The 23,691-nt window shown below is 49.2% G+C and overlaps 1 protein-coding gene across 3 annotated transcripts in view; it reads left to right on the top strand.

Moving 5' to 3' along the window:
* The first annotated feature begins 103 nt into the window (after positions 1-103).
* HIPK2 (homeodomain interacting protein kinase 2) overlaps positions 104-23,691 on the top strand; it is a 139,150-nt gene continuing 115,562 nt past the window's right edge. For 2 of the 3 annotated variants that reach the window (XM_037514346.2, XM_037514337.2), the window contains exon 1: positions 104-252. In XM_037514346.2, coding sequence (XP_037370243.1) covers positions 234-252 — 19 coding nt within the window. In that variant the 5' untranslated portion in view covers positions 104-233. The remainder of the gene's footprint in view (positions 253-23,691) is intronic. The other variant, XM_037514352.2, reaches the window with a different exon arrangement.

Raw genomic sequence — 23,691 nt, 5'->3', positions numbered from 1 at the left:
CGCCCGGCCGCCCCGAGCCCCCGGAGCCCGCCCGGGCCCGGGCCGCGGCGGCGCCCGGCCCCCTCCCCCGGCGCCGGCCCCGGGAGGCGGTGATGCGGGCGCCGGCGGCCCCGGCTGCGCCGAGAGCGGAGACACAGGCTCAAGATGGCAGATTCCGACTGAGGCTGGGGGGGCCGAGACCGCGCGCCGCTGTCCCCGCTCCGTTGCCATGAACCGCGGACACCCCGGCCCGGATGGCCCCCGTGTACGAAGGTAAGGGGCGCCCGCGCCGGCCCCGCGCGCCCCGCGCCGCCCCGGCCGCGGGGCCCCCGCAGCTTTGTTCTGCCCGCGGCCCCGCGCCCGCGCCCCCGGCCCCCACCCCGCGGGAGCCGGCCCCGCTCCCCGCCCCCTCCCGGGCCCAGAAAGCCACCCGGATTCGGAATTTCACAGGATCTTATTTCCAGGGTGGAGGAAGGCGCGGGGGGGCGCGGGCGCGGGGCGCGGGGGGGCTGCTGCCCGGAGCGAAGAAATTGGGAGGGGGGCGCCCGCGGCCGGCAGCCCCGGCGCTGTGCTGCTTATTTATTTGCAATAAATAAAGGTGATGCGGTGCCGCCTTCATCCCCAGCCCCCCCACCGCCCCCCCAAGGAAATTCCCTTCAGGACGAGCCGCTTTCCACTCGCCGCGCCCCCCCCGGGGGTCCCCGCGCCCACCCCGCGCTCCTTTATTCTTGGCGAGCCTCGGGGGGCGGGGGGCGGGGGCCGTGGAATCGGAACGGCCGGGGCGCGGTGGGAAGAGGGGTCGGCAGGAAAAGTCCATTTCAGACCCAGGCAGAACAATGAAATGGGCTGGGAGCGCCCCGCATTCGCGTGCGTGCGGGGACGGGAGTTTGGGGGTTCAAGTCGGGGAGGCGGCCGAGCGGATTTTCCCTGGTCCGGCTGGGGAGACCCGCGTCCTGCACCTTCACCTGGCGGACGGTCATTTTTCTGATCGACTGTCTTTGGGAAGAAAGAAAAGAGCCAAGGCAGGAGCTCGCCCTGCCCTGCCGCTCGCTCTGCCCCCGGGTCTTCCCTTCAGTCGGTCCTGTCAGCTTCTACCCAGAAATCAACCCAGAATCAACTAAGTTTTTACACTTCGGTGTGTTTTTGTGTGCTCGTTCTAGGAGGGATTTTAAACCCAAGTGTGCCTGGGTTTTTTTTTTTTATTTTTCCCTTCCAGTCATTTCATCGTGAACATGTTTTTCTCGTGAAATCACCGAAGCAGCAGCCTGTACATACTTTTCGCGTCAGTCCATCTGAGTTTCTTTCGGTTTTGTTCAGATATTCTGTGGATGAAATAGCCAAGGCGAGGGGGAAGCGAGCAGGGCCCCGGAGGGGCGATTTTAATCCTCCTGCAAATCCCGAGAACCGCGGTGGCAGGGAACACAGAGAATGCATTAATAGTTTTATCTCTGTTCTAAGAGATTTGGGGGAAAAAAAAAACTTATCTGAAAAGCAAATCTGTTATTAGTTCCAAGGCTCCAAAATGAATTAGGTTTCTGGATGGAATAAAGTTACCAGTCAGGCCCTGGATAACCAGGCTGTAAATAACCTATGGACTGTAAATATTTTTTTTCAGACTCTCTTAGAAACAAAGGGGCTGTTTAGAAAGCAACAGAGAGATGTTATTCCAGGGGCTTTCCTCTTTGATTCCGAAGAACACAAGGTCCATTTAACCCTTCCACCAAACAAAACTGCGAGATTTCTGATGGCCCCAGCACCGCAGCGCAGAAGGAGCGGGTGGCACTGTGAACAAGCCGGGAACCCATGTCGGCCGTCATTGTTCGTCTGTGTCTCTGGGAAGGGGCTCCAGTCAATGCTCCCACTGTCTCCGGGAGTGTTCAAATGAAACAATTTTCTCTTTATTAAGTACCTCCTTGAGACTCCCTCTGCTGGACACTCCCGGTGAGCTTTAGCGAGGGAACTTGGCATTGAAGTCAGAAGGCTGCTCTCCCTTTTGCCAGGGGCCCGGGTATGTGGGCTGCTGCGATGGTTTTTGTCAACTTTGGAGAAAGCCATCTTGGGAATTGTGCCTCTTTCCCTCCTGTTCCTTTTATTCTAAATCCATCTGGAATGTAGGCCATACCCCCGAAGCTAAGACTTGGCACTCCGGTTGTTACTAGGCTGTCCTTTCGGTGCATTACACCAGATCAGGCTCTGTGGGTGTGTTCGGTGTTAGGGTTTAAGAATAATCACGGATCTCAAAGGTCACAGGAGCTCACTGTATTAATCGGGGAGCCTTCCTCCCCGGTCCCAGGTGACCTAGCCGGTCACCTCTTTCTACCCTGGGTTTGGCTCAGTCTCGTCTGGGTGCTGTCTTCATCCTTCCTGCCCTGTGCTTCTGCTGGCATCGCCCGGTGCCCTGATGATTCTCTCCCGGGCCTTCTGCTCAGCCCTGCTCAACCAGCAGCACTTCGCACGGGCCGAGGCCTGGGAGTGTGTTGGTCATGCTCTAAAACGGGCAGGTGGCCTCTGGCATCGAGGACTGTGTGGCTGGAACCCACATTCCCTGGCTGTGATGCATGCTGCAGGCCTCCGGTGCCCTCCTCTGGATTCAGTGACCCTGATTTTTTTCAGTGACCCTGATCAGAACCCACAGCCTCCCTCTATCCTGAAGAAGCAGGGCTTTGCCGTGGGAATTCTCCAAGAAGATTTCTAATAGTTTCTGAGCTACTAAGAGTCGATCGGGGCTTCTTGTCAGGAGAAGCAGAATGACAGGTGAGGCATTGCATCTGCTCCTTTGCTTAAATGGGGTGCGGTCACCCAGGTTGGAATACTCTGGGGAAGCCCAACTGCTTTAGTGGACTGTTCTGAACTGCCAGATATTTTGAGGGAAATACTGTCTTTTTGAAACAGGGTTTCTTGGATAATATGAATTAATGGGTGGCAAGGTGTAATCAGTCTTCCCTGACTTGCTGGTAAGGATGGGTTTATAAATAGCACATCCGTTTTCGGTGGCTTGGTGCTGATTAAGTTCAACTTCTTTAAAAAGGTTTATTTTCTTTGGAAGGTTAAACATCGCCCTGCAATTGTGTTTACTCCATCAAGTTGCTTGGCAGGGCTTTCTTCACTATGTAGTGCAAAGGCCAAGCACAAGGTCCATGTTGCCAGGGGTTCTGAATGGAGGACCCTGAATTTCCAGTTCACTCTCTTCTCCTCACCCTGAGATGCACTCAGTGTCGGCTCCCACAGCCAGGCGTCCCCTGGCCTGACACCCAACATTCCAGGCCTCAAGCCCCCTACCCAGATGCCTACTAAGTGCCTTCCTGTCATCTTCCGGTAAAAGAGCCTGATGCCACATGCCTTAAACTCTCTTTTCCTGGTTTTATGTTTTATATTTTTAAAGCAAGTATAATTATTGTTTTCTCACCCCGTTCAAGTGGTGAATCAGGGCTCATTAATTTTATCCTGGATTCTGGACAGTGTGGTTCTCCAATCACAGAAAGCTCACTTTGAGTCTCGCGCTATGACTTGGGGTATGTTGCTTAACTTCTCTGAGCTCTACCATCATTATTTTCTCTCGCCTTATTGGATTGTGTGAGCACTCCATTAGAAAGGCGTCTGTGTAAAGAGCCTGGCTGTAGTAGGCATTTTCTCAGTACGTGTTAAACCCCTCTGTCTTTTGAGCTGCTCACAGGCATGATGACTCCAGGGAAAGAATAACCCACAAATAGTTTAGAAAACCAATAATAGCAGCATTTCAATTATTAATCTCCCGCTATTCCTTTTCCAGTTTGCACACCAGCAACAATAAACCCCCGCGGGCCACAGAAGAAAGAGCCTTCTTTGACCCCCTCTGTGACCTTTCCAGATTCCTTATTCCCACTGAGCTTCCGCTGGTTCCAGGTAGAGAATTTCTCTTCTGCGGTGGCACATTTGATGCCACTTTAAAAATGAGGAAGCAAATGTTCCAGGGGCTGCAACTGTGCCCCCGGGAAGTATCCCAAAGTATGAGAGATAACCTTTGCTCCTGGCCTGGATCCACCCCTAACCAGGGCTGCTAGCCGGGAGTGGGCACCCAGAGGTGGTGGCTCCCCAGGGGCCTTCACAGAGGGGAAGCGCCCACCCAACCAGGCGCCAGGGTCTGGCTTATCACACATTAAACACAATTTTCCTACAAAAGAAAATTTGGTGCTTTATGCAAGTTACAGCTGCTATTTTCTTTTTATGTTTCTTCATTTCTCTCTTCCTCCCAGAGAGACCAGTCTTGGGGAACCACCTCTGAGATTTATCTGGAACAAAGTAGTATGATCAAGAGGGTGTGATGGATGAATATGTTTTATTGTTCTTTGAATGCGTAATTTGCCAGTGCTTGCCAGTGGTCTTCTGATGACAATGCAGGCATGCGGGTTGCTGTCAGAGGTGCGATTCGGAATCACCCAGCTGACTGCATCACCACCGAGGCAGTGGAAACTTGGCCCAAAATCTTAACAGTTCCCTCCTGTATTACCATACGCCCCGCGGAGGAAAACCTCTAAAAGATATCGTAGTGATAATCATGACTGAGACCCCACTTGGACTTGACTTGGGGACCCTCTACCTGTATGGGAGTGCTGGTCCCTACTTGAGACCCCCAGGGTCGGTGTTGTCCCTCCGATAGACAATGTACACCCTTAACTTAGCCTTTATTCAAAATGCCCTTAAGAGGGTCCCGATCTTGGAGGGTCCAGTGGGCTTGGGAGATAAATATCAAAGCTAAACCTGGACTCACCAGACCATGGTCTGACTCAGGCTGGAAGCTTCTTTGGGGTATATATGTCTGTGCAGTTCTTACTTGGCACATGCTCACTGTTCTGGAAGTGTGAAGGGGAGACCTCTTTCCCCTGTATTCTCTTGCTTCAGAATCAGAACAGTGCTTCTGAAATGTAGACGATCCCTCTTACAAATTTCCTTAGAAACGCTCCTCTCTAATTTGCAGGAGGTCCGGTCTTCCTCTTTCATTTACTTACATTTTCTGTCCTGGTAAATGCAAATAATTTGGTGAAATGCAAATCTAATTTGCACGTGTTGCTCAGAGACTTGTCGGTTTTGCTATTTAGCCTTCCACACTGGCAGATGGATCCTTGCATCCCACGAAGCGAGTGCAGAGCGAATTCCCAGGCTTTGCTGCTTGGCCGAGACCTTGTCCCAAGCCATACTTGTTTTCCCAGGTACCTACTGGTGGGGATATAGCTGGGCGGGTGGGTGGTCTCTCAGCAGATCATTCTGGAATAGTGGAAGAACACCCAGCTCCAGAGCCCAGAATGAGAGAGGACTTTGGGAGAGACACAGTTTACCCTCTTACCTTCAGGAAGGTGAAGGGCTGTGACCTGGAATTGTCAGTTCATCCAAACAAAAAAAAAAAAAAATTGTTTCCAGGAAAAGGCCACACTAGGAACTTGCTCAATGACCAATTCCAATATGCTGTTCGCCTGGCGGGCCTGAAATCCCACCTGCAGCATGCAAGCCTACTTGCTTTCACTCAGTTCTTTCTCCAAAGCCTCTCACAGGCTTGGAGATAATAACTGGGTCTCCGAAGCTTCTTCCTCACAGAGCCTGTTTGGTGTCCTCTCCCTCCTCTGAACTCGCTCTGGTTTCTCCACATTAAAAAAAAAAAAAATGGTGGTGATCACACTGGAATAGAGCTCTTTAATAATGGTCCCATTAGGACAGCGTATACAGGAAAAACAACTTCAGGGTTCTTGCATCACCGAGAGCCCCTGGAGGGCAAGAGCCAGATCCCATTTGCCTCTGTGGCCCCCACAGTAGCGGCGTGTTCCTTAAACCTAGTGAGCTCTTCATACATGTTTGTCCAGTCGACTCTTCCTTTTCGCCTAGCTAAGGAACACTTAGGTTCCGCGGGCCCTGGGCTGGTGACTCAGGGTTAGCCTGCTTCCCCCTTGGTCCTGAATCTGTTTTTCTTGGACTTGGGCCTGGCCACCCCTCACCCCAGCAGCGCCGTCTTCTGCTTGACTCTGAGCCTTTGGATTGACGCTGGACAAACCCCTCCACCTCCAGCTCTTTAGAACCTCACTAAGCACGTCTGACAGACGCAGGGGACATGGTGTAAAAAAGTCGTGCCCCTTTTGAAAGAAGGGGAGAACACCAAGAAGGATCCTGAGGATTCGGGGTCATATCCGTTCATCCAGTTTTAGAAAAGACAATTTGTCCAATTCTTTCCTGCTTCTGAGTCAGCCAAAGCCGTACCTGTTTTCCCAGGTTCTGTATGCGAGGAGAGCCAGGTGTGAGCAAGGTGGTGGCTGCAAGTGAGACTCACAGCCTCTAGTCCTCTGTCTTTGTTCAGAGCCTACAGAACAGACAGAACAGGCACAGGATGTGAGGACAAAGCCATTGCCACCTGTGACTCTCCAATGGGTGGCTACCCTGAGGCAGGTGGCTAGTGAAATAGCTGCCAAGTCCAGAAAAGAAGCAGACATTTCAAACGGTAGCACAAATGTGTCGTCTTACAGCCACCAGGGCATTGGACAGATACGTAGTGTTTTGGAAGTGGTCTGTTTCAGCAATTCTTGCCTAACTTCCTTGGCTCTAGCAGTCTCTGATTAATTGATTGCCCCTGTGGTTCAGCAGAGTTGAGATGGGTTGACTTTTGCCTGTGCTAACTGTAAACTTCATAAAGCCTTTCTTGTCATCTAAACTATGGGGCCTCCTATGGGAAAGACAACGGCATTTCCTCAGCTCCTGCTGTCCATCTCTGAGGGATCCTGGAGACCCTGCCGTCACAAGAGGTGGAAAAGCCCTTTTGGCTCACACAGTGGCAGACTGCTGCCTGGTGAAACAAGGTTTGCTCCAGAATTCCTCGTATTTTCCTCCATACCAATCATTGAGTCAACCTACAGCGTTGTTACAACATGAAATGATTTTTCCAAGGTTTATCATAAGAAAAGTGCCAGTTCTCTACAGAACTTCTAGTTTTATAGCATTAAAGAAGCAAGTGTAATGGTCGGTGCTCCTGGAATCCTGGAGAAAGTTAAGTCGGTACCGAGATTCGGCTGGCCGGTGGTGGCAGCGTGTTCTCTTTTTAAATTTACTTTTTCTCTCATGGAGAATTTATGGAACTTTGACAAAAAAACCAGCAAGTAAATTCTTGAAATTGCACAGAAGGGCAGTAAGTCACACCTTTCGCCTTGTTGGTAACTGCACCTGCCCACCAGCTTCCAGGCTGAGAGCAGGTGCTTTCTGCAGGAAAACCAATTTCAGGGGAACCTGGAACAGGCAGGGGGGGTGTCGGGGTAGGGGTGGGGGAAGGGACACACAAGCATGTGCACTTGGCTTCCACCCCAGCCACTCCCATTGCCCTCCCCACCCTACCATTACTGTTATTCATTAAGTCTGACCCACACCGTCAGGAAAAGATTAATCGATATGCGTTATATTCTGTTAACTGAAGACTGGAAGGTTCTCTAATGTATTACAGAAATGTTTCCATTAGAAGCAGTCAAAATGCAGAAAGTCTTTTATTTGATAATACCATGACTTACTCCAAAAGGGATTTAACCGAAAGGGTTAAGTTTCTGGGCAGAGGGGAAATGAATGCAGGTAGATCAATTTTGTGGATCAGCTTATTTCCAAGGATGGTGGATAAATGAGGTCTCCCTATATGAAGGGACAAGAGAAACAGGCCAGGCTCTTGTGCCGGCTTAACAAGGTGAATAAGCGGAGCGCATAATGGAATTCATTTGCACAGTGATTTTTGCTTGGCTGGAGTGGTAAGCACAAAATAGACAAGCTGACGAGAACAGTGTTTGGGATCAGTTGTTGAAAGGTTTAAAAGGGGTTCGAACTCAAGAGACGTTTTATAGTGTGGAGAAGGGGACCGATGTAATCAAAATGATACTCGAACAAGGTAATTTTTCCTGGCCTGGGTCTAACCAAAGGAAGGAGGCCACCCAAGGGTGAGCCACGATGGGAGGTCCCGGGACACGGGGGAGCACCATGCCGATGGAGCCGGCTGCCGCTGGGGTCACACCAGAGAATAGGCATGCCTCACCCGGGGGTCCTGTTCACTTTCCTCCCCACACCTCTGGCAGCGGTCTAGGGTTAGGAAAGCTTGCAGGTGCTGGCAGTACCCTGCAGTATATTCAGTTGTTCTCAGGAAACTTTTCTCCTTACAGGCTCTCTCGCCTGGGATCACAGTACCTCAGAACCTTATTGGAGCTCAGTATTGCGCACCAGCCTTTGACACAGCAGGAAACAGGCCCAGAGCAGTGGGCTTCTGCTCCCTCCCCTCCCCTGCAGTGTGCACAGAGACCCCACAATGCCCCAGGGGTGGAGCAGCTGCCCAGGGGTCAGGCCCATGAGAGAGCTCCTGAAACTGGTTCTCCTGGCTCCCTTGCCACCCACAGGGCCTCACTGACCCATCCGAGGCCTGGGATTTCCCCCTTTCCTGAGGAAAGCAAGGTCCTCGCTCAGGGTTTGGTTTTCTGTTGAGAAGTCGCTCCTTATGTTCCCCTGAGAAAGTTCGCAGCTTGTCACCACGAGCTTATTAACAAAAACAACAACAAAAAAAATCACAGAAAAGAAACCAGTACAACTATAAAGAGTTTCACAGAATCTCAGAGCATTTTCCTGTCATGAGGCAGCTGGTTATAAAAACGCTGGTTGCCCAGGCCCACTTGGGAGTCCTTTCCCTTCAGCATGACCTTCTGACCCAAACTGGAGCCCAGGGGGGCTCTCTGTCTGGGCCCCTTCCCACCTGCCCGGGGAGCTTGCCTGTCCAGACATGGAGCCCTTCAAAGCCTGCAACACATAGACCTCACCCTGGTGAGTCTGGATGCAGCAGTTTAAAAAGAGACCCTACTGAGACCCTGCATTCTCTTTTTCCATTTTCTGTGTCCAAGCTCCACCCGCATCCACCAGGGGTAGCCCTGGGCCACAGCTCAGGCCTGTGTGCACCCACACGTCCTGGGGAAGGCCTGGCAGTGGGCACTAAGGACCCATGGATGGGGATTCCTAGGGTGTCAGGAACCCAGAGGGTGGCCTGGGCGGGGGGGCCCAGTCTGTGAGTGGGCCTACCTAGTGATCTTGGGGGCTCCTCTCCTCCAAGGGAGGAGCGTGAGGGGGCTTTGAAAGTATGGAGTCCAGGACCGGGGCTTGTGGGGCCCTGTTCTAAGGGCAGATAAGGGGGACTTCTCGCTGTAAAAACCTGGGCAACAAGGGCTGCTTGAAGTGTTTCCTGTTCACCTCATTGCTTGTGACAGCCCCACTGAATGCTCTGTGCCCTCCCACCCACCCCCCCACTTCACACCTTCGACCTGGAGCCTATTCTCTGCTGGCTCCATAAAGCACAGGCGATGGAGCTGACCCGTTCCTGCTGCTCCTGTGGTAATGCAGTAACCGGGAGGCGCCCGCACAGTGGGACGGGCCCGGAGCCTCACACAGGCTCTCGGCCGACGGCTCGGCTTCAGCCATCGACATACACGGCCTCGCACCGTCCCTCCTTCATGTCACCTCACCTTGCAGCCACCACCTGCTCATTAATTCCCACTCACCTGTCTGCAGACAGGCTCCCTCACCCACCCCTTTGTTCTTTCACTCCGTGTGTCTTGGCCACGCCTGGGTGTTTGCCTGTTGTACCCCAGGTGTGAGGGTCGCAGGGAGGCGCACACTCTGGGTGTGTTTGTGTAGGGAACTGTTGGGGAGAAGCGGTCCTCCCACTTAGGCGGCACCTGGAGGGCTTGTTAAAACTCATCCCCGGGCCCCACCCTCCCAGTTTCTGTTTCAGTAGGCCTGGGGTGGGGCTTGAGAATTTGCATTTCTCATTGAGAGGAGTGCATTCTGAATGAAAAATCAGTGAGCAGTTAGAAGTCAGATGGTAGCTGTCATTGTCCTTAGCCGGGTAGGAGGCAGCGCTAGCTTTTTTTGCCCTACTGCCCTGTGGTGTGACTTCTGGAAGCCACCTCCGATGCAGGTTCCAGCCTTCTTGCCTCTGGCTCCAGGACAGACAGAGGAGGCCCCATCTTCCCTGGGGCCTGTCCGTAAAAGCTGGAGCTTCTTTTTCTTGTTCTTCTAGAGCCAGCCAGTCTGGCCCTGGGGTTCCAGAGCCGAATGGCAGATACCACTCTCACAATTAATGACATGTTATTACTGATGAACACAAAGAGCTCTGTGATTTCTCTGCGTTTACAGAAGAAGAAATTGAGGCTTAGCAAACATAGATAACATGTCTGGGGTCTCCTGAGCGGTGATGGGGAGAGCCAGGGCATGGACCCCGGCCTTAGTCCTGACCGGCAGGCCGCCTGCTCCTCCCCGGCGAGCAGGGTGGTCCCAGCGACACACGACAGGGGACACGGGTGAAGTCCATGATGAGGCTCAGCCTCAGTGGGTGCCGTGGTGCTGGAGGGGGTACGGCACACACACTTCCCAGGCCCTGCTGGCCCCACCAGCCTCCTCTTCACCAGCTGGGGTACAGCAGGCAAGTGATATGAAGCCCCTGGTTCGGGGCTGGCATGGAAGAGAGGTGTACTGACAGGCGGCCAAGCCACAAACCCTTTGGAGCAGCAAACAGATAAGATAGCTGAGAACAGTCTTAAAAAATGTGATGAAAAGATGATAACAGCTACTACCAACCAAGCCCCAGGTACTCCCACTTCTGTTCTGAGCCTCCTCGCATAGTCATTCACTGGATCTCACAGTCCTGGGTTCATTCACTGGATCCTTACAGTCACACAGTAGGTTCAGGCAATGATCCTCACACAGTAGGGCCTGCTGCCACTGGGTTACCCCAGCCCACCAGGCTGCAGCTACCAGCTGGAAAGTAGATAAGAGTGAAATTTGAAAATGTTGGTTCTTCCCCAAGTACAAATGTTCTTTGTACTTGTTCTTTAACATCTGAATAAATGTTTGAAAATAAAAGCAGCTGATTTCTGTGACTCTTCTTGGAAAATGAAGCAGTGGGCTCAGGCCAGTCAGGTCTGAAAGATGAGCATGGGGAAGGGCTCCCCCACCATGTATGAAACTGTACAGCTTCGAGTGGGACGAGGAGAGTGACGACCGCAGTGGGCGCACCAGGTGAGCCAGATGTTAGGCCCTGGTGTCTGCGCATTTAATAGACGATGCGGGAGGGAGGCCAGGAAACCTGACAGAGCAATCGGGAATGGGAGCATGTGGTAGCAATTTGAAAAATCTCGACGGATATTATCACCTCACATCATTATACTGACATAAATGCTACCTGATTAAAATGTTAAACTCGACAAATGTCTGTTGAGCACACTGACTAGGCCAGGCACAGTTCTGGGTGCCGGGTTACAAAACTGAGCAAAACAGATGAGAGGCCCCTACCTGAAAGTGTGCACTCTTTAGTAGATAAAGGTAAATAATCCATTTTAAAAAGAAAGCTTAAAAGAAAAAGAAGCGGGTTATTTACTAGCGCTCTGGAGGGAGAGGTTGAAATTTCTAAGTTTAGTCTGTAGATGAAATCTCAGAGGAAAATATCAATAGTTGTGTTAGTGTAACGTTCCCCAAGAGTTACAGTTCTTTCTGGGTTTACCATCATGAATTATTTCTCCGTGTTTTCCAGTGTGCTGTTAAGGTGTTTCTGAGTTTTAGGATAGGTTTTCCAAAGCAGAGTCACTAGATCGAAAGGTATATGAAAGTCCATCAGGCTTTAGATATAATCCACCAGTTAATTACGAAAAAAAGTATTTTTATAGTAAGCACCACCCAGACAAATGGTTCAGTACCCCCATCTGTTCATTCAGGAAGGAGACGCGTTCTCTCTGGGGCTCTTGGGGGGGGTCACACCATCTCCCTATCGGTGACTGCCAGGTCCCTTTTTACCTGGGCTGCTTTTTTGAGCCCCACAGTTATAAAGGCAACATTCTACTTGACATCCCTATTTGGATGACTCCCAGGCTTCTCAGACTTGACATATCCAAAGAAAAGACCTTGGTCTGCCCTGTGAAATATGTGTCCTCCGGAATCCTTTATTTCCACCCATGGCGTCTCCTTCCATCCAGTGGTTCAACAGAAACCTGACCATCATCCTCGACTTGCTTTTACTTCATGATCCATCATCAAATGTTCTTGCTTTTGCCTCCCAGATAGAGTGTTTCCTGTTTTTTGCTCTAGCTGCATTCTATGGCGCCCCCACACCCAGTTAGCCATTGTGGAACTTTTGCCTCTTGCCAGGTTCTGCCCACAAACACCCAGGTAGCGAATATGGAACTTTTGCCCCATGCCAGGTCCTGGTCATATTTCCATCAACAGATCAATATATAACCTTGTTTTATGCGTGTTTCTGTTTAAAGACATTGTACTTAACATTACATAGTTGGTGCACTGACACTGAGCTCAACAGCCAATGAAAGCACCTCGATTCACACCTGAACAACTCTTACCAGCACCCCTGTTTTCTCCCCGAGGCACATCACAGCCTTCTTGCTCTTAGGAACACCAAGCGCCTTTTCAGCGCTAAGCTTGGGGTCTTTAAGAAATCCCTAGTAAGAAACAATGGGAAGGCCCTCCCCTGGTGGCGCAGTGGTTGAGCACTGGGCTGCGAAGCTGCCCACAGCCTCTGCAGCGCCAGTTTGATCCCAGGCCCTCCGGTGAAAGTCCCACATGGCACGCAGACCTCTCCTGCCTCTTCCATTGCTCCCCTCAGCAGTGTACTTCATCAGTCTGCCTGTTCTGTTCCCTGCTTTGTCTCCGGTGAATTCTTTCACCCTCCCGCACTTCTGACTGTACCCAGTGCTTGTATAAATAAATAAATAAATCTTAAAAAAAGAAAGAAAGAAAGGAAAAAAACAATGGGGAAATGTGTGTGCAGTTGGCCCTGGGACAGGAAGGCCTAGCACCACCTGGACTTGCGCCAGCGCTAGCGCCAGGGGGGATGCCAGGGGGAGCAGGGCCCTGGGAGCTGCAGCCCCAAGTTTTCACTCTGGCAAGCGCATGCCCCAGGATGACTGAAAGCGCCCTCTCCTATTGATTTTGGCTTCCAGTAAAGTGCAGCGAGTCGCGAGTTGGCAAATGGGGAATCCAGGCAGAATGAAGGACAGTTCTATGTGGTGCACCTGCACATTTTTCTCTCCACGGCCGTCTGCAGGCAAGTGGTCAGCAAACTATTTCTGTTAAAGGGTCAGAGCTGCTCTGGGGGGCCTTGTGGGCCCACTTACCCCGCTGTCGTAGTGAAGGCAGCCGCGGAGCACGTGTTCGCAAGTGTGTGTAGGAGGGCTGTGTTCCAGTAAAACTTTATTTACAAAAACAGACACTGGCTATCTTGGCCCTCAGCCAGTAGTTGGGACACTGGAAGCCTGGTCTAAGCCTCCGTGGTGACGTTTTCCTCTATGGTTTCTTCTACAGACCACCTTCCTGAATTACCTTGACATCACCCCTCACCATTCTTTTTTTTTTTTAAAAAAAAGATTTATTCTTATGCATACAAGAACTGGGGTGCAGGCCAGAGTTGCAGGGGTGGGGGGGGGGTGAGAGGATTCACCAGTGAGGAGCAGAACAGGCAGATCTACTGAAATACATTACTGAGGGGAGCAACCCGGAGACTGGAGAGGTCCCCTGCACCACGTGGTTAGCTCCCTGAGGCTTGCTAGCACTGACTTTAACCCCTGTGCTGCCAGGAGGCCCCCTCTCCATTCTTGAGCTGCAAAGAGCCAATTGCAGTGGTGATATTAAGTGTAATTTAGAGCTGATCATGCCCTCTTCAGCTGTGCAGCCGCTTGCCATTACATCCCTGCTTATATCTCCAGTCTCCCTTTGCCCCCAAACTCCCCTCTGCCACATCCTGGCCTCTTCCAGGGCAGTGAATCTCAGCGCTCCCACATCCAGTCTCCCTGCGACTGCTTCTGCCCCTCTGCCTAAGCCAAAGTGTCACTTCCTCCAGGAGGCCCTCTCACCCCTCCTCTGACCTCTAAGCTCCCTGATCTTTTCCCTCATTATACTGAGGTACATTAAGTACCTTTCAGGTACAGAGCCATTTGCTGGGATGTTTGTTTTCCCCCTTGCAGCCTCTTGAAGATAGGAGGGTGCCTGCGTTTAGGCTGCTTCTGTGCTCTCTGCGCCTTGCTGCAGCCCCACACATTGTGGACCTCCCCTAAAACGTTTTCAGCCTGGGGGTGATTGTTGAGCATAGCTTTGTTCCTGTGGGGTTTTTTTTTTTATGAAGCTACCAATGGAAACCTGGAAAAGTCACCCTCTTGGAACTTACAGTCAGTCTTCTAAGACGAGATGGTGATTCAAGAGAGAAGTCATCCTCTAGCGAGTTTGTGTCCGTGGTGGATGTGTCTTCACTGTCGGGGTGTGTGTCTAGTCCAGGCTCTTCTCCCTGGGCCTGAGAGCTGGGATGGAGCCTGCTCGTTTTCTCTTCACCTAGAGTTTTTGAACTCATACAGGGAAATGGGGGTGAAGTTTGCTTGAGGAGGCACCTCTTAAAAGCGGACTTTCCTCTCATTTATTCCTTCAAACTCTCCATCTCCCTTACACCCTCCCTGGTATTGGGTTTTCTTCTACCCCATTGCCAGAGTCTGGGGAAGACATGTCTGACTTGCCAGGGACTCATCTAAGCAATGGAGTCCCAACTTGGAGAGTATTCCCAGTCACCCCAGGAATCCTGCATTAAGGAACAGACAGACAGGTGGACAGTCCCCTTGGCCTATTTTAGAAAGATAATGTTTTTTAGATGACCTCTTATGGAGTCACAGTGTTGAAACGTTAAGCCTTATTTAACTTCTTTTTAAAATTTAGTATTATTAGAGAAATAGCACTTGTACATTATAAAAACTTAGAAAATAAAAGCCAGCAAAACACTCACACACACTTACACTCTTTCCTCTCTCCCAGGAGTACCTGTTACACCTTGCAGGTCTTTCTGTGCATGTATATGTACAAATACTTTTTTGCCCTTTTATCAAAATGATGTGTCATTGTACATCCTACTTTGCGTCTCAGCAAAGTTCATTTCATGTAATGCCTCGTTCATATTCAGATTCCCATACCTAGCCCCCACTCGTGCTTTGAAGTGGTTTGTGGAAATCAGCAGTTAATCAGGGAGCACCCACTCTCTGTCTGGGACTTCCTCTTGCTCTCTGAGTCTGGCACCGTCCCTCATTAAAGACACAGGCCAGTTGCCTGTGGACGCGCTCACCTTCCAGGGTGTCTGTGTGTGTGTGTGTTGGGGTGGGGGTAGGGATTGCTTCCCAGGTCCATTGTGCTGTCCTGAGCCTGGTTTTCCATGCCCTATGTTTATTACCTGTGCAGGCTTGATGGATTCAAGTTCATCAGTTTTGGCTGGAACGCCCCAGACATGACTGTGCATCTCACTCCCCAGCAACCCATTCCTAGTGGCCACTGCTTGTGAGGTTAAGCCTGACCCCGGTTGTTCAGTTCCGTTTGCCCCTTTGAGGCCAGAAAGTGATCCTTGGGGTAGAACATGGACACACACCCCGAACTGTGTGGTTTCAGTGACAATTCTTGCCGGACCTCACACCTTCATCAGGTTTCGTGAATGGCGTTTTTCTACTGCTCGTGTAAAGCGAGCTTCCCCTCATTGATCTGGGCTGTCTGGTTACCCTGAAATAGTAGTTCCAGCTGGAAAGGCAGGATCTTTTCTAATACTCTCCTTTTGATCATTAGTTTTCAAAGGAAGGAGTTGTGTAATAGCCATTTCAAACAGCGAGAAATGAGTTTTTTCTGTCTTTTTCTCTTTTGTCATTACACTGCTGTGAATCTGCATTGATCTGCCGAGCTACTCATTCATCTTCTTGTTGCAACTTTAGGCAGTGAGATCCCTCTGCCTAGAGCCGGTGGCCTTTGGAGGGGACCTCCACAATCTTGAAATGTTCTCCCCCTAAGGGGCACGGGAAGCCCAGGCTGGTCTTGAGCGTTTCAGCACTGGTGGGCCCTGGCTTCAGAGACCGCATGCCCAGTCTTTGGGGGAAGGGGTATCCCTGTGGAGGTGACTTGCTTCTGGAGAATTTCAGTGGCCAGAGCTAGAAAATACACACTGTGAAAAACCAAGAGCTCAGGTTGACTCAATCAGTTCAGTTTTTACATCCCTTTGTTTTCATCGAATCTTCTTAATTTTCTCGTAATTTTTTTCTCTTCTATGGAAAAAAAAAACTTTATTTCTTCTTTAATCTCTAAGAATCAAGTTTCAAAATATCAATGTATATATTGTTAAAATACTGAAATGACAGAGGAACGTTTCATACCTCTTTGTCACTTATGTTTTGGATCCCACTACAGAGGTCTAGTTAAAATATGTGTCCTACAGCCCCTGGAGATAAGTTCTCCCTCCCGGGGGCCAGTATGACATATGTTAGCTGCATATCTTTCAGTTTAAGAACTTTTTAAACTTAGGGGGCTTTTTTGATTTGTATCTTTATATGGTAATTTGCTAAGTTATTCTCTTCATATTTCTTTATGTTTGGAAGTCAAAATAATTACTTCTAAAACATATAGGAATATGTAGACAATGAAGTCGCGCTCTTTGCTCCCTCACAAATAATCATTTTTATTAGTATCAGGTACTTAACCTTTTCATTTCACAGATTAGAACTGTGGGGGTTGGGGGGGCGATGTATTTTTATACTCCCTGATTTAAACAAAAGGTAACATACTATGTATATTGTTCTACACCTTAACAATATATCCTGGACCTCTCCCCATCTGAACACATAGAAGTTAGCATCAGTCCTTTTTATGGCCAGAAAGCACTCCGTTTTGTTGATCTGCCATGGTTTGTGGAATATTAACATAATCTGGACTGTACCCAGTCCTCTGCTATTTAGAAATCATCTGTGATGGATAATGTTGTATACAATCATTTCATACTCGTTCGGGCACATCTGTGGGACGGAAACCTATAAGGGGGACTATGTGGTGAAAGGTTAAGTCTATACATCTGTAATTTTTAAAAGATATTGACAAAGCCCTCCATTAGGACCTGTCCCATGTCTTACTCACATGGCAATATATTGACATGCTGTTTCCCTAGAGTGTGGCCTACAGAATCTCTTGTGAAACTTTTGACTTTGACTGGTAGGGGGAAAATGGTATTTTAATATAGCTTTAATTTGTATTTCTTTTATTACAGGTGAAGGTGAGCATCTTTTCATTTGCTTAAATATCGTTTTTTATTTTTATGGGGTCTGTTTTGAACTGTATACATTTTCCTACTGTGTTGTTGGCCTTTTTCTTTATTTATAAGAATTCTTTATATATTGTCTGGGATTTGACTTATAAATGTTTTTTCCCAGTTTGTCATATATGTTTTTGTTCACTTATGATAGTGTCTTTTGCCCTTTGAAAATCTATTTAATTTTATACAATCAGGTTTATTTTTCTGTTTGTTTCTGTATTTGAGTCTGAGTTGGAAAGACCTCTCCTATTTCAGGTTTTTAAGTTTCTTTCTATATTTCTGTAATTTTTTTTTTCTTTACGCCTTGGTTCATTTGCTGTGAATTCTAAGGTATGTTCTGATGTTTAGAGCCAACTTTTTATTTTTTCAATGCTCAATTGTCCCAACACCATTTATGGAAATTTTTAAATATTTCCCGTATTATGTGTCATGCTGTCTTTATAATTTATTAAATTCCTATAGATTTGGGGCTATTTCTGGACTCTTTAGTTTCCCATTAGATTACCTGTTGTTAATTATTGAGGGTTATATTAACTTTTAATATGTGAAAGGACTAGTTCTCTCTCCTTGTTCTTCCTTTTCAGAGTTTTTCTGGCTATTCTCTTCGTTTGTTTTTCCATATGAACTTTAGAATCACCATGTCTTGAGTTCAGAAAGAAAAAAAAAAAAAAAAAACAACCGTGTTAGTATTTCCATTGGAATCACATGAATTTATAAATTACTAGGATAAATTAATATCTTTATGAGACTGTGTCTTCCTATCTGAGATCAATGTTCTTTCCATGTGTTCTTTTTTGTGTACTTTAGTCATGTTTAAAGTTCTCTGTATATATTCTGTGTACACATTTATGTTTATTTTTATGAATAAATCTTTCCTATTCTTCTAATTGGTTGTACTTGCATACATGGAGACTATTGATTTCCATATTTATCTTCACAGCCTTATTAGGATATAATTTACATAATTCAGCCATTTAAAGTATACAGTTCAATGGTTTTTAGGATATTCCTAGAATTGTACAGTCATCACCAGTGCCTAATTCTATAACATTTTCATCACCCCGAAAAGAAACCCAATACCCATTAGGAGTCATTTCCCCTTTCCCTACTCCCCCCATTCCCTGGGAACCACTCATCTGCTGTTTCCTGGAATTTCATGTACACGGAATCACACACCACATGGTGTTTTGCAGCTAGCTTGCTTCCACAGAGCTCAGTGATTTTCAGGTTTCCTTCATGTCATAGCCTGTGTCTGTCATTTCTACCGTAGCCATCCTCATGGGTGAAGCGGAATCTCATGACGGCTTTAACTGGCTAAATGACAAACATATCTTGTTTCTTTTTGCCTCCCGCTCTAGTAAGATTTCATGAGGGCAGAGAATGAGCTTTCGGTTCTGTGTCCCCAGTGCCCTGCCCTTGTGCCTGGCAAATATTTGCTATTCAGTAAATGCTTGTTGCATGTATGATTGCATTTATTGTATCTCTTTGTAAGCTAAAATGTGTTTTAGCACGTATAAATTTTTATCTCACCCTAGGCAAAATATAGAGAAGAGGATTCCCTCCACCCTGAAACATCGAAAGTCACGTTACATCCCACAGCCCGTTAAAACAGTTTTATATGATTTATGGTTTGGGATGATCAACACTACTCTTACATTAGAATGAATGACTGAGAGTTGCTGGGTCCCAAAATGATTTTAAGTCTGAGATTCTATTGTTCTTGAGGCTACTTGGTACATGAGACAGGTGGGAAATCAGGTGTACGGGGCCTGGGAACAAAGAGTTGTGAATGAGTTGGACTAACTCGCATATATTTAAATTTAAGAAATCCTAAGTAACACTAAGGGCTGTTTTCCAAGACTTCTTTTGTAAGATGGTTGGGTGGACACGGGCCACATTAAACAGTAGAACAAAGTGGTATCAAGTTAAGCCCGGGATCTCAAGCTAGCCTTAAAGAACATTTGGGGGAGCACAGTTGATGCAGGCGCAGGGGGTGTAGGAACTCTCTGCACCTTCTACTCACTTTTGCTTTGAACCTAAAACTTCTCTAAAAAAGAAATCTATTAAAAATTTTAAAGAGAAAGCATAGCTCTTTATATTATAGGAGGAAAGGTGAAGTAAATGTCAGAAAAAGTGTTAAATGAGAAAGTATTCTTTTTCTTTAATGTCAGTGTATGAAGAAAGATAATTTAACTACAGATATAGGTGAGATGGTGCGTGTGTGTGTGTGTGTGTGTGTGTTCAGACTTTTAGACATAGTCCCAACACTTTATAGGCTGATGATACTGGATTTTTAACTGCTACAATTTCATTTAAAGTCTGTGGCTTTTGACGTGATTACTATTGTTAAATTCTTAGACATGTTTTGGGTTAAGGGTGGGAGAGAGGAAGAGCAACTGATTCACTGATTCATTCTTCCATTGGTTGCCCAAAACAGATGGATTTCCCTAAACTGTCTGGGCCGGAGAGGTGGGGAAGGTGAAAAAACGATTCCAAAGAATATACATTTGCTTTAAGAAAAGACTGGTGTGAAAAGAATTGAGAACAGAACCGCATGAGCTCAAAGGGATAACTGAAGGGCAGATGGATTTAAAAATAGGTGTTGTGGGTTCGACTTGAACCAACAATTTGAAAGCCACAGGGAGCAGATTTAATCAGACTTGAGGAAAGACGGTGATGCTGAGTCTGTCCACAGCGCACGGGTCTGGGACAGGACCCTTTGTCCTGAGGCAGGGGTTCAGGATTCACACCTTTGGATGGAGCTGCCAGCGGGCGGAGCATGCTGGGGGCGGGGTGGGGAGGGCTAGATGGCCTGAAGATTTCTTCTGAGAGTGGTTCTCAGGGTGCTCACAGCTTCATCAAGGGAAAAGAAACAGGTGGAGTAGAAATGCTGGGAGTGACCTCCCCTCCTGGTGGGGTCAGGAGAGCTCAGTGTCTCTGCAGAGAGGAAAGTTCCTTGTTTTTTGTTTTCTGTGCTATTAGTAGGCTGTCGGTTAGGACACTTTTAGCTTCAAAGGACAGACGACAAACTCCAAATGCTTAAACACAAAGGACAGCCACTGTCTCATTACCAAGCAGCCCGAGGTTTTCAGCGCTCAGGTGCTTCTTTCCATTCTGTGCCACCGTCCCTGGTGTGCAGGTAAGCCGACTACCCCCGTTTCAGGCATCCCCTCCAAACTAGCAGTGTTCATGGGAAAAACAGATCTTCTCCTAGTTAACTCCATTTAAGGGAAAGCAAACCTTTTGTAGAAGCTTCCAGAAGATCTCCTTTCACATCTCATTAGCCAAAATGGTATCACACACCAGTGTCTAATCAGTCAGTGGCTAGAGAAGTGACTTGACTGTGGTCAACTAGAATGTCCCCCTATGCTCCAAGAAGGCCGCGTTCCCCAGAGTCAGATATCTGTACAAAAAGATCAGAAACATAGGTTGTTTTTGTGGGTGTTGATGGCGATGTTTGTGACTTGGTTACATCATGCATGTGTGTCATCCCTTCCAGAGTCAAAGAACCTTGGGCTAGCTGTGTGACCTGCAAGAAGTCACACAACCACTCTGCTTCCTCTTCTGTGAGAGTTTCTCAATTCCATTATGGTCTCCTGATGCTCCCTTTTCAGCTTCTCCTCCCCCAGGGGCCGCATTGTGCAGGGGAAGTATCTTATCAGGCAGGTTTTCCTGTATAGTTTACATACAGGAGAGGCGATGTTTCCAGGCCCTTAGCAGTTTCCGTTTGTTTGCTGGTTCTCCTAGCTTCATAAGCCAATTGTTAGACAGAATTTAATTTCTAGAAAATTGTACATTGACTATTATAAGAAGTCAATGGCTATTGATTAGGTATCATGTTCCCTCTCCCCTCACCCCCAAGCACACACGTCTGGGGGGATCTATTCTGACCTGGCTCTGGGGAGAACAGCCTCCTGCTGTCCATGCTTCAGTCTGACATGCTTTAAACGTGTGGCGGATGTGGTTCTAGCTTTTTCCCTCAAGATTTTCCCTGGAAGGTCCACGGCACCCAATTCTGTTCTCCTCCAATCCCGATGAAGCCTCAGCTGGGTGTTTCTTTGGCCCAAAGTTAGATGACAGCATTTATTGAGCAACTGCCCCCCGTGTCCCTTCTGTGCCGGGAGCCTCAGGTGGAATAGCTGTGGTCTCAGAGTGATCACGGCGCGAGAGGACATGGTCTGCTGCCCTGAGCCCCCCTTCTTCAGCCTTCAGTTCAGGCCTGATTGTCCAGCACCTTCCTTGCCCGCCCCTCCTAGGGGTGTCCAGGGAGGAGAAGACTCACCCTAGCTGGAGCAGAGGCAGCTGGGGCCGTGAGGGGCTCCCCTTACCCCCTCACCCCCCACTCCCGCGTTTCTGCTGTTTGGCGCCTGCTTTCGAGGTCAGGTTGAAGACCCACGGGCAGGGCCGCTGCCCTCCTGCTCCTCGGTTATTCATGCAACCTTTAGTCTAGGAAAAGTGCCAGTCTCCATTTCCAAGAACCATATCTCCCTAAGTGGGGCAATCTGCTTTAAATGCCTTCTCAACTGGCACCTTCCCCATCTCTCGGTTGGCATAATTAAAGGAGCAGGTCCGTCTTTTTAACTGCTTGTGCCGGCCTTGATCGGGGTGGGTGGCCCCCGTGAGCATGTCCGCGCGTGCACGCCCCCAGCCCTCCAACGGGTCATCCCAGAAGCCTTGAGCCAGATATCGCCCGCTGTGCTTTTTTGTTTTCCCTACTGTGCTCAACCTAAAAAATTTTTTGAAAGCAGCGTGGCTGCTAGGATGCATGAGACTTCAGCGTCTCGCTGGGAAAAATACACATGTTGGGGCGAGAGAGAGAGTCTTCTCTCTGCGTGGTCCCGAGTCAGAACTTGCTTTATGCTCGTGACGTTCTGCGTTTCTCTCCAGCTCACCCCCCACTCGCCCCCCTGCTGGTCCTGGGGGCTGGTGGCCTCCTCCTCCGCAGTGTCAGGCTGGTCCCAGCAGGCAGCGGGACAGACCCCTTGAGGTTGTTCGTCCACTCTTCATTTCCAGTTTAGCTGCTGTGTGGCGCCTTGGGTCGAGCCCCTCTGGGACCTGGCTTTTTAGGCCTGCTTCTCACGTAAGACAGAGGCAGGTGCCGGGCTGCCCTCTTCCCCACAGGCAGCAGGAGTAAGCTTCCAGCCACATTCGGGCACCTTTGTGTGAAGCCCGGTGCGAGGTGGTCCAGGCACGCAACCTGCCTTCTGAAGTATATGAAGAGGGCCGCAAGACCTGGGGTCGATGCCCACCCATGCTCCCCGCATCCCCCATAGATGGAGACCTTTTGGGACCCGTGTTTGGAGCTGATTCACTGGTTGTGGGGACAAACCTGGGCTCACAAATACCCTGTTTGCCACCCCCATCCCCTTTGTGATTAACTGATCATCGGGAGCTCAGCCCATCACCATGCGTTGGTGCCTAGTTAGTAGTTAAGGGATTTGGAGCCTGGGCAGTCTGGTAAAGGCAAGCCCCCCCCAACCCCCCATTTCAGCAGAGCAGGTGCGGCCAGTGCCCCTGGTACCTCGCAGAGTCGCTGCTTTTGTTTATTTCTGCTGTGAGGAAATATGGGTCAGTGAGAAATAAGGTTTGCTTTACAGAAGACGACTTGGGAGAAGCATGTTCTCAAAAGCAGAAGGACAAAGATTTGAGGCCTGAGGGCTGACAGGGCTGTGGTCCTGATGGCAAAGGCCACTTTGGGTGCTTGCAGGAAGGTTGTGTTTTCTCAGCAGTTCAGAAGGGAAGTGGGTGCGACTTGGTGCAGGGGAGAGAGGTGAGTGTGGAAGCGAGACAACCCATGGGGACCCCTGTGGTGAGGAGAAGCACGAGCAGGGGTGGGGGCGGGCGAGTCACGCCTGGAAGGAGGCGTTTGGGGGTTACTAGATGGGAAAGGACGATCTTGCATTGTGTGGGCGCAAGGCCTTTGGAGGGTGCCCAGGCTCTGCGAGGCGTGGTGTTGCAGGCGTCTCTGGGACATCTGTGAGGTGTAAGGGGCGAAGTGGTGAGAAATGGCTGACCCGGGCCGGGGGGGGCAGTGGAAGTGGGGAGAGGCTGATGAAGGAGAGAAAACAGCAGCGTGGACTCCAGTCCCTGTGCTACCAAAGTGGGGTGCGTCTGCGTGTGGGAGGGTTGGGTGGGAGTGTCCTGCACATCTGAAATAGCCGCCTGGCTCTCTTGCCCCTGCATGTCTGGTGTCTCCGAGAGAAAAAGCAGATAGAAAAGCCAACACTGTTGGGACCTGGAGCAGCTGCAGTGACATGCGGAAGCACCTTTACCTTGTCCAGAGGTAAAGTGTGCTTTTGAACTAAGGGGGTGAGCTTTCCTTCCCTCCCACCCCATGCCCCTTTGAGCTGCTTCTGGATGGTGGGGGGCATTTCGGTGCTGATACCAAGTTTCTCAAAGCATTTACCAGAGTCTAACCTTTTAACCCTCCCGTGGTTCAGGGGAGAACCTGGGAGCTGCATTTTTGAGGAGTGTTTCAGAGACTGTTGTGGTTCTAAGGCATCTGCCTCCAGTGCTGTGCTTTCTCATTGATCCTTGTACCTCCCGAAGTGTCACTAAGTGATGGCAGAATCACCGTGTGTAGTTGG

The sequence above is a fragment of the Talpa occidentalis genome, unplaced genomic scaffold (genome assembly GCF_014898055.3).
Source record: "Talpa occidentalis isolate TD23 unplaced genomic scaffold, MPIMG_talOcc4v2.1, whole genome shotgun sequence".
In the NCBI taxonomy this organism is placed as follows: Eukaryota; Metazoa; Chordata; class Mammalia; order Eulipotyphla; family Talpidae; genus Talpa; species Talpa occidentalis.
The sequence above is the reverse complement of the archived record's forward strand: the minus strand, read 5'-3'. Positions and strand labels throughout refer to the sequence as shown.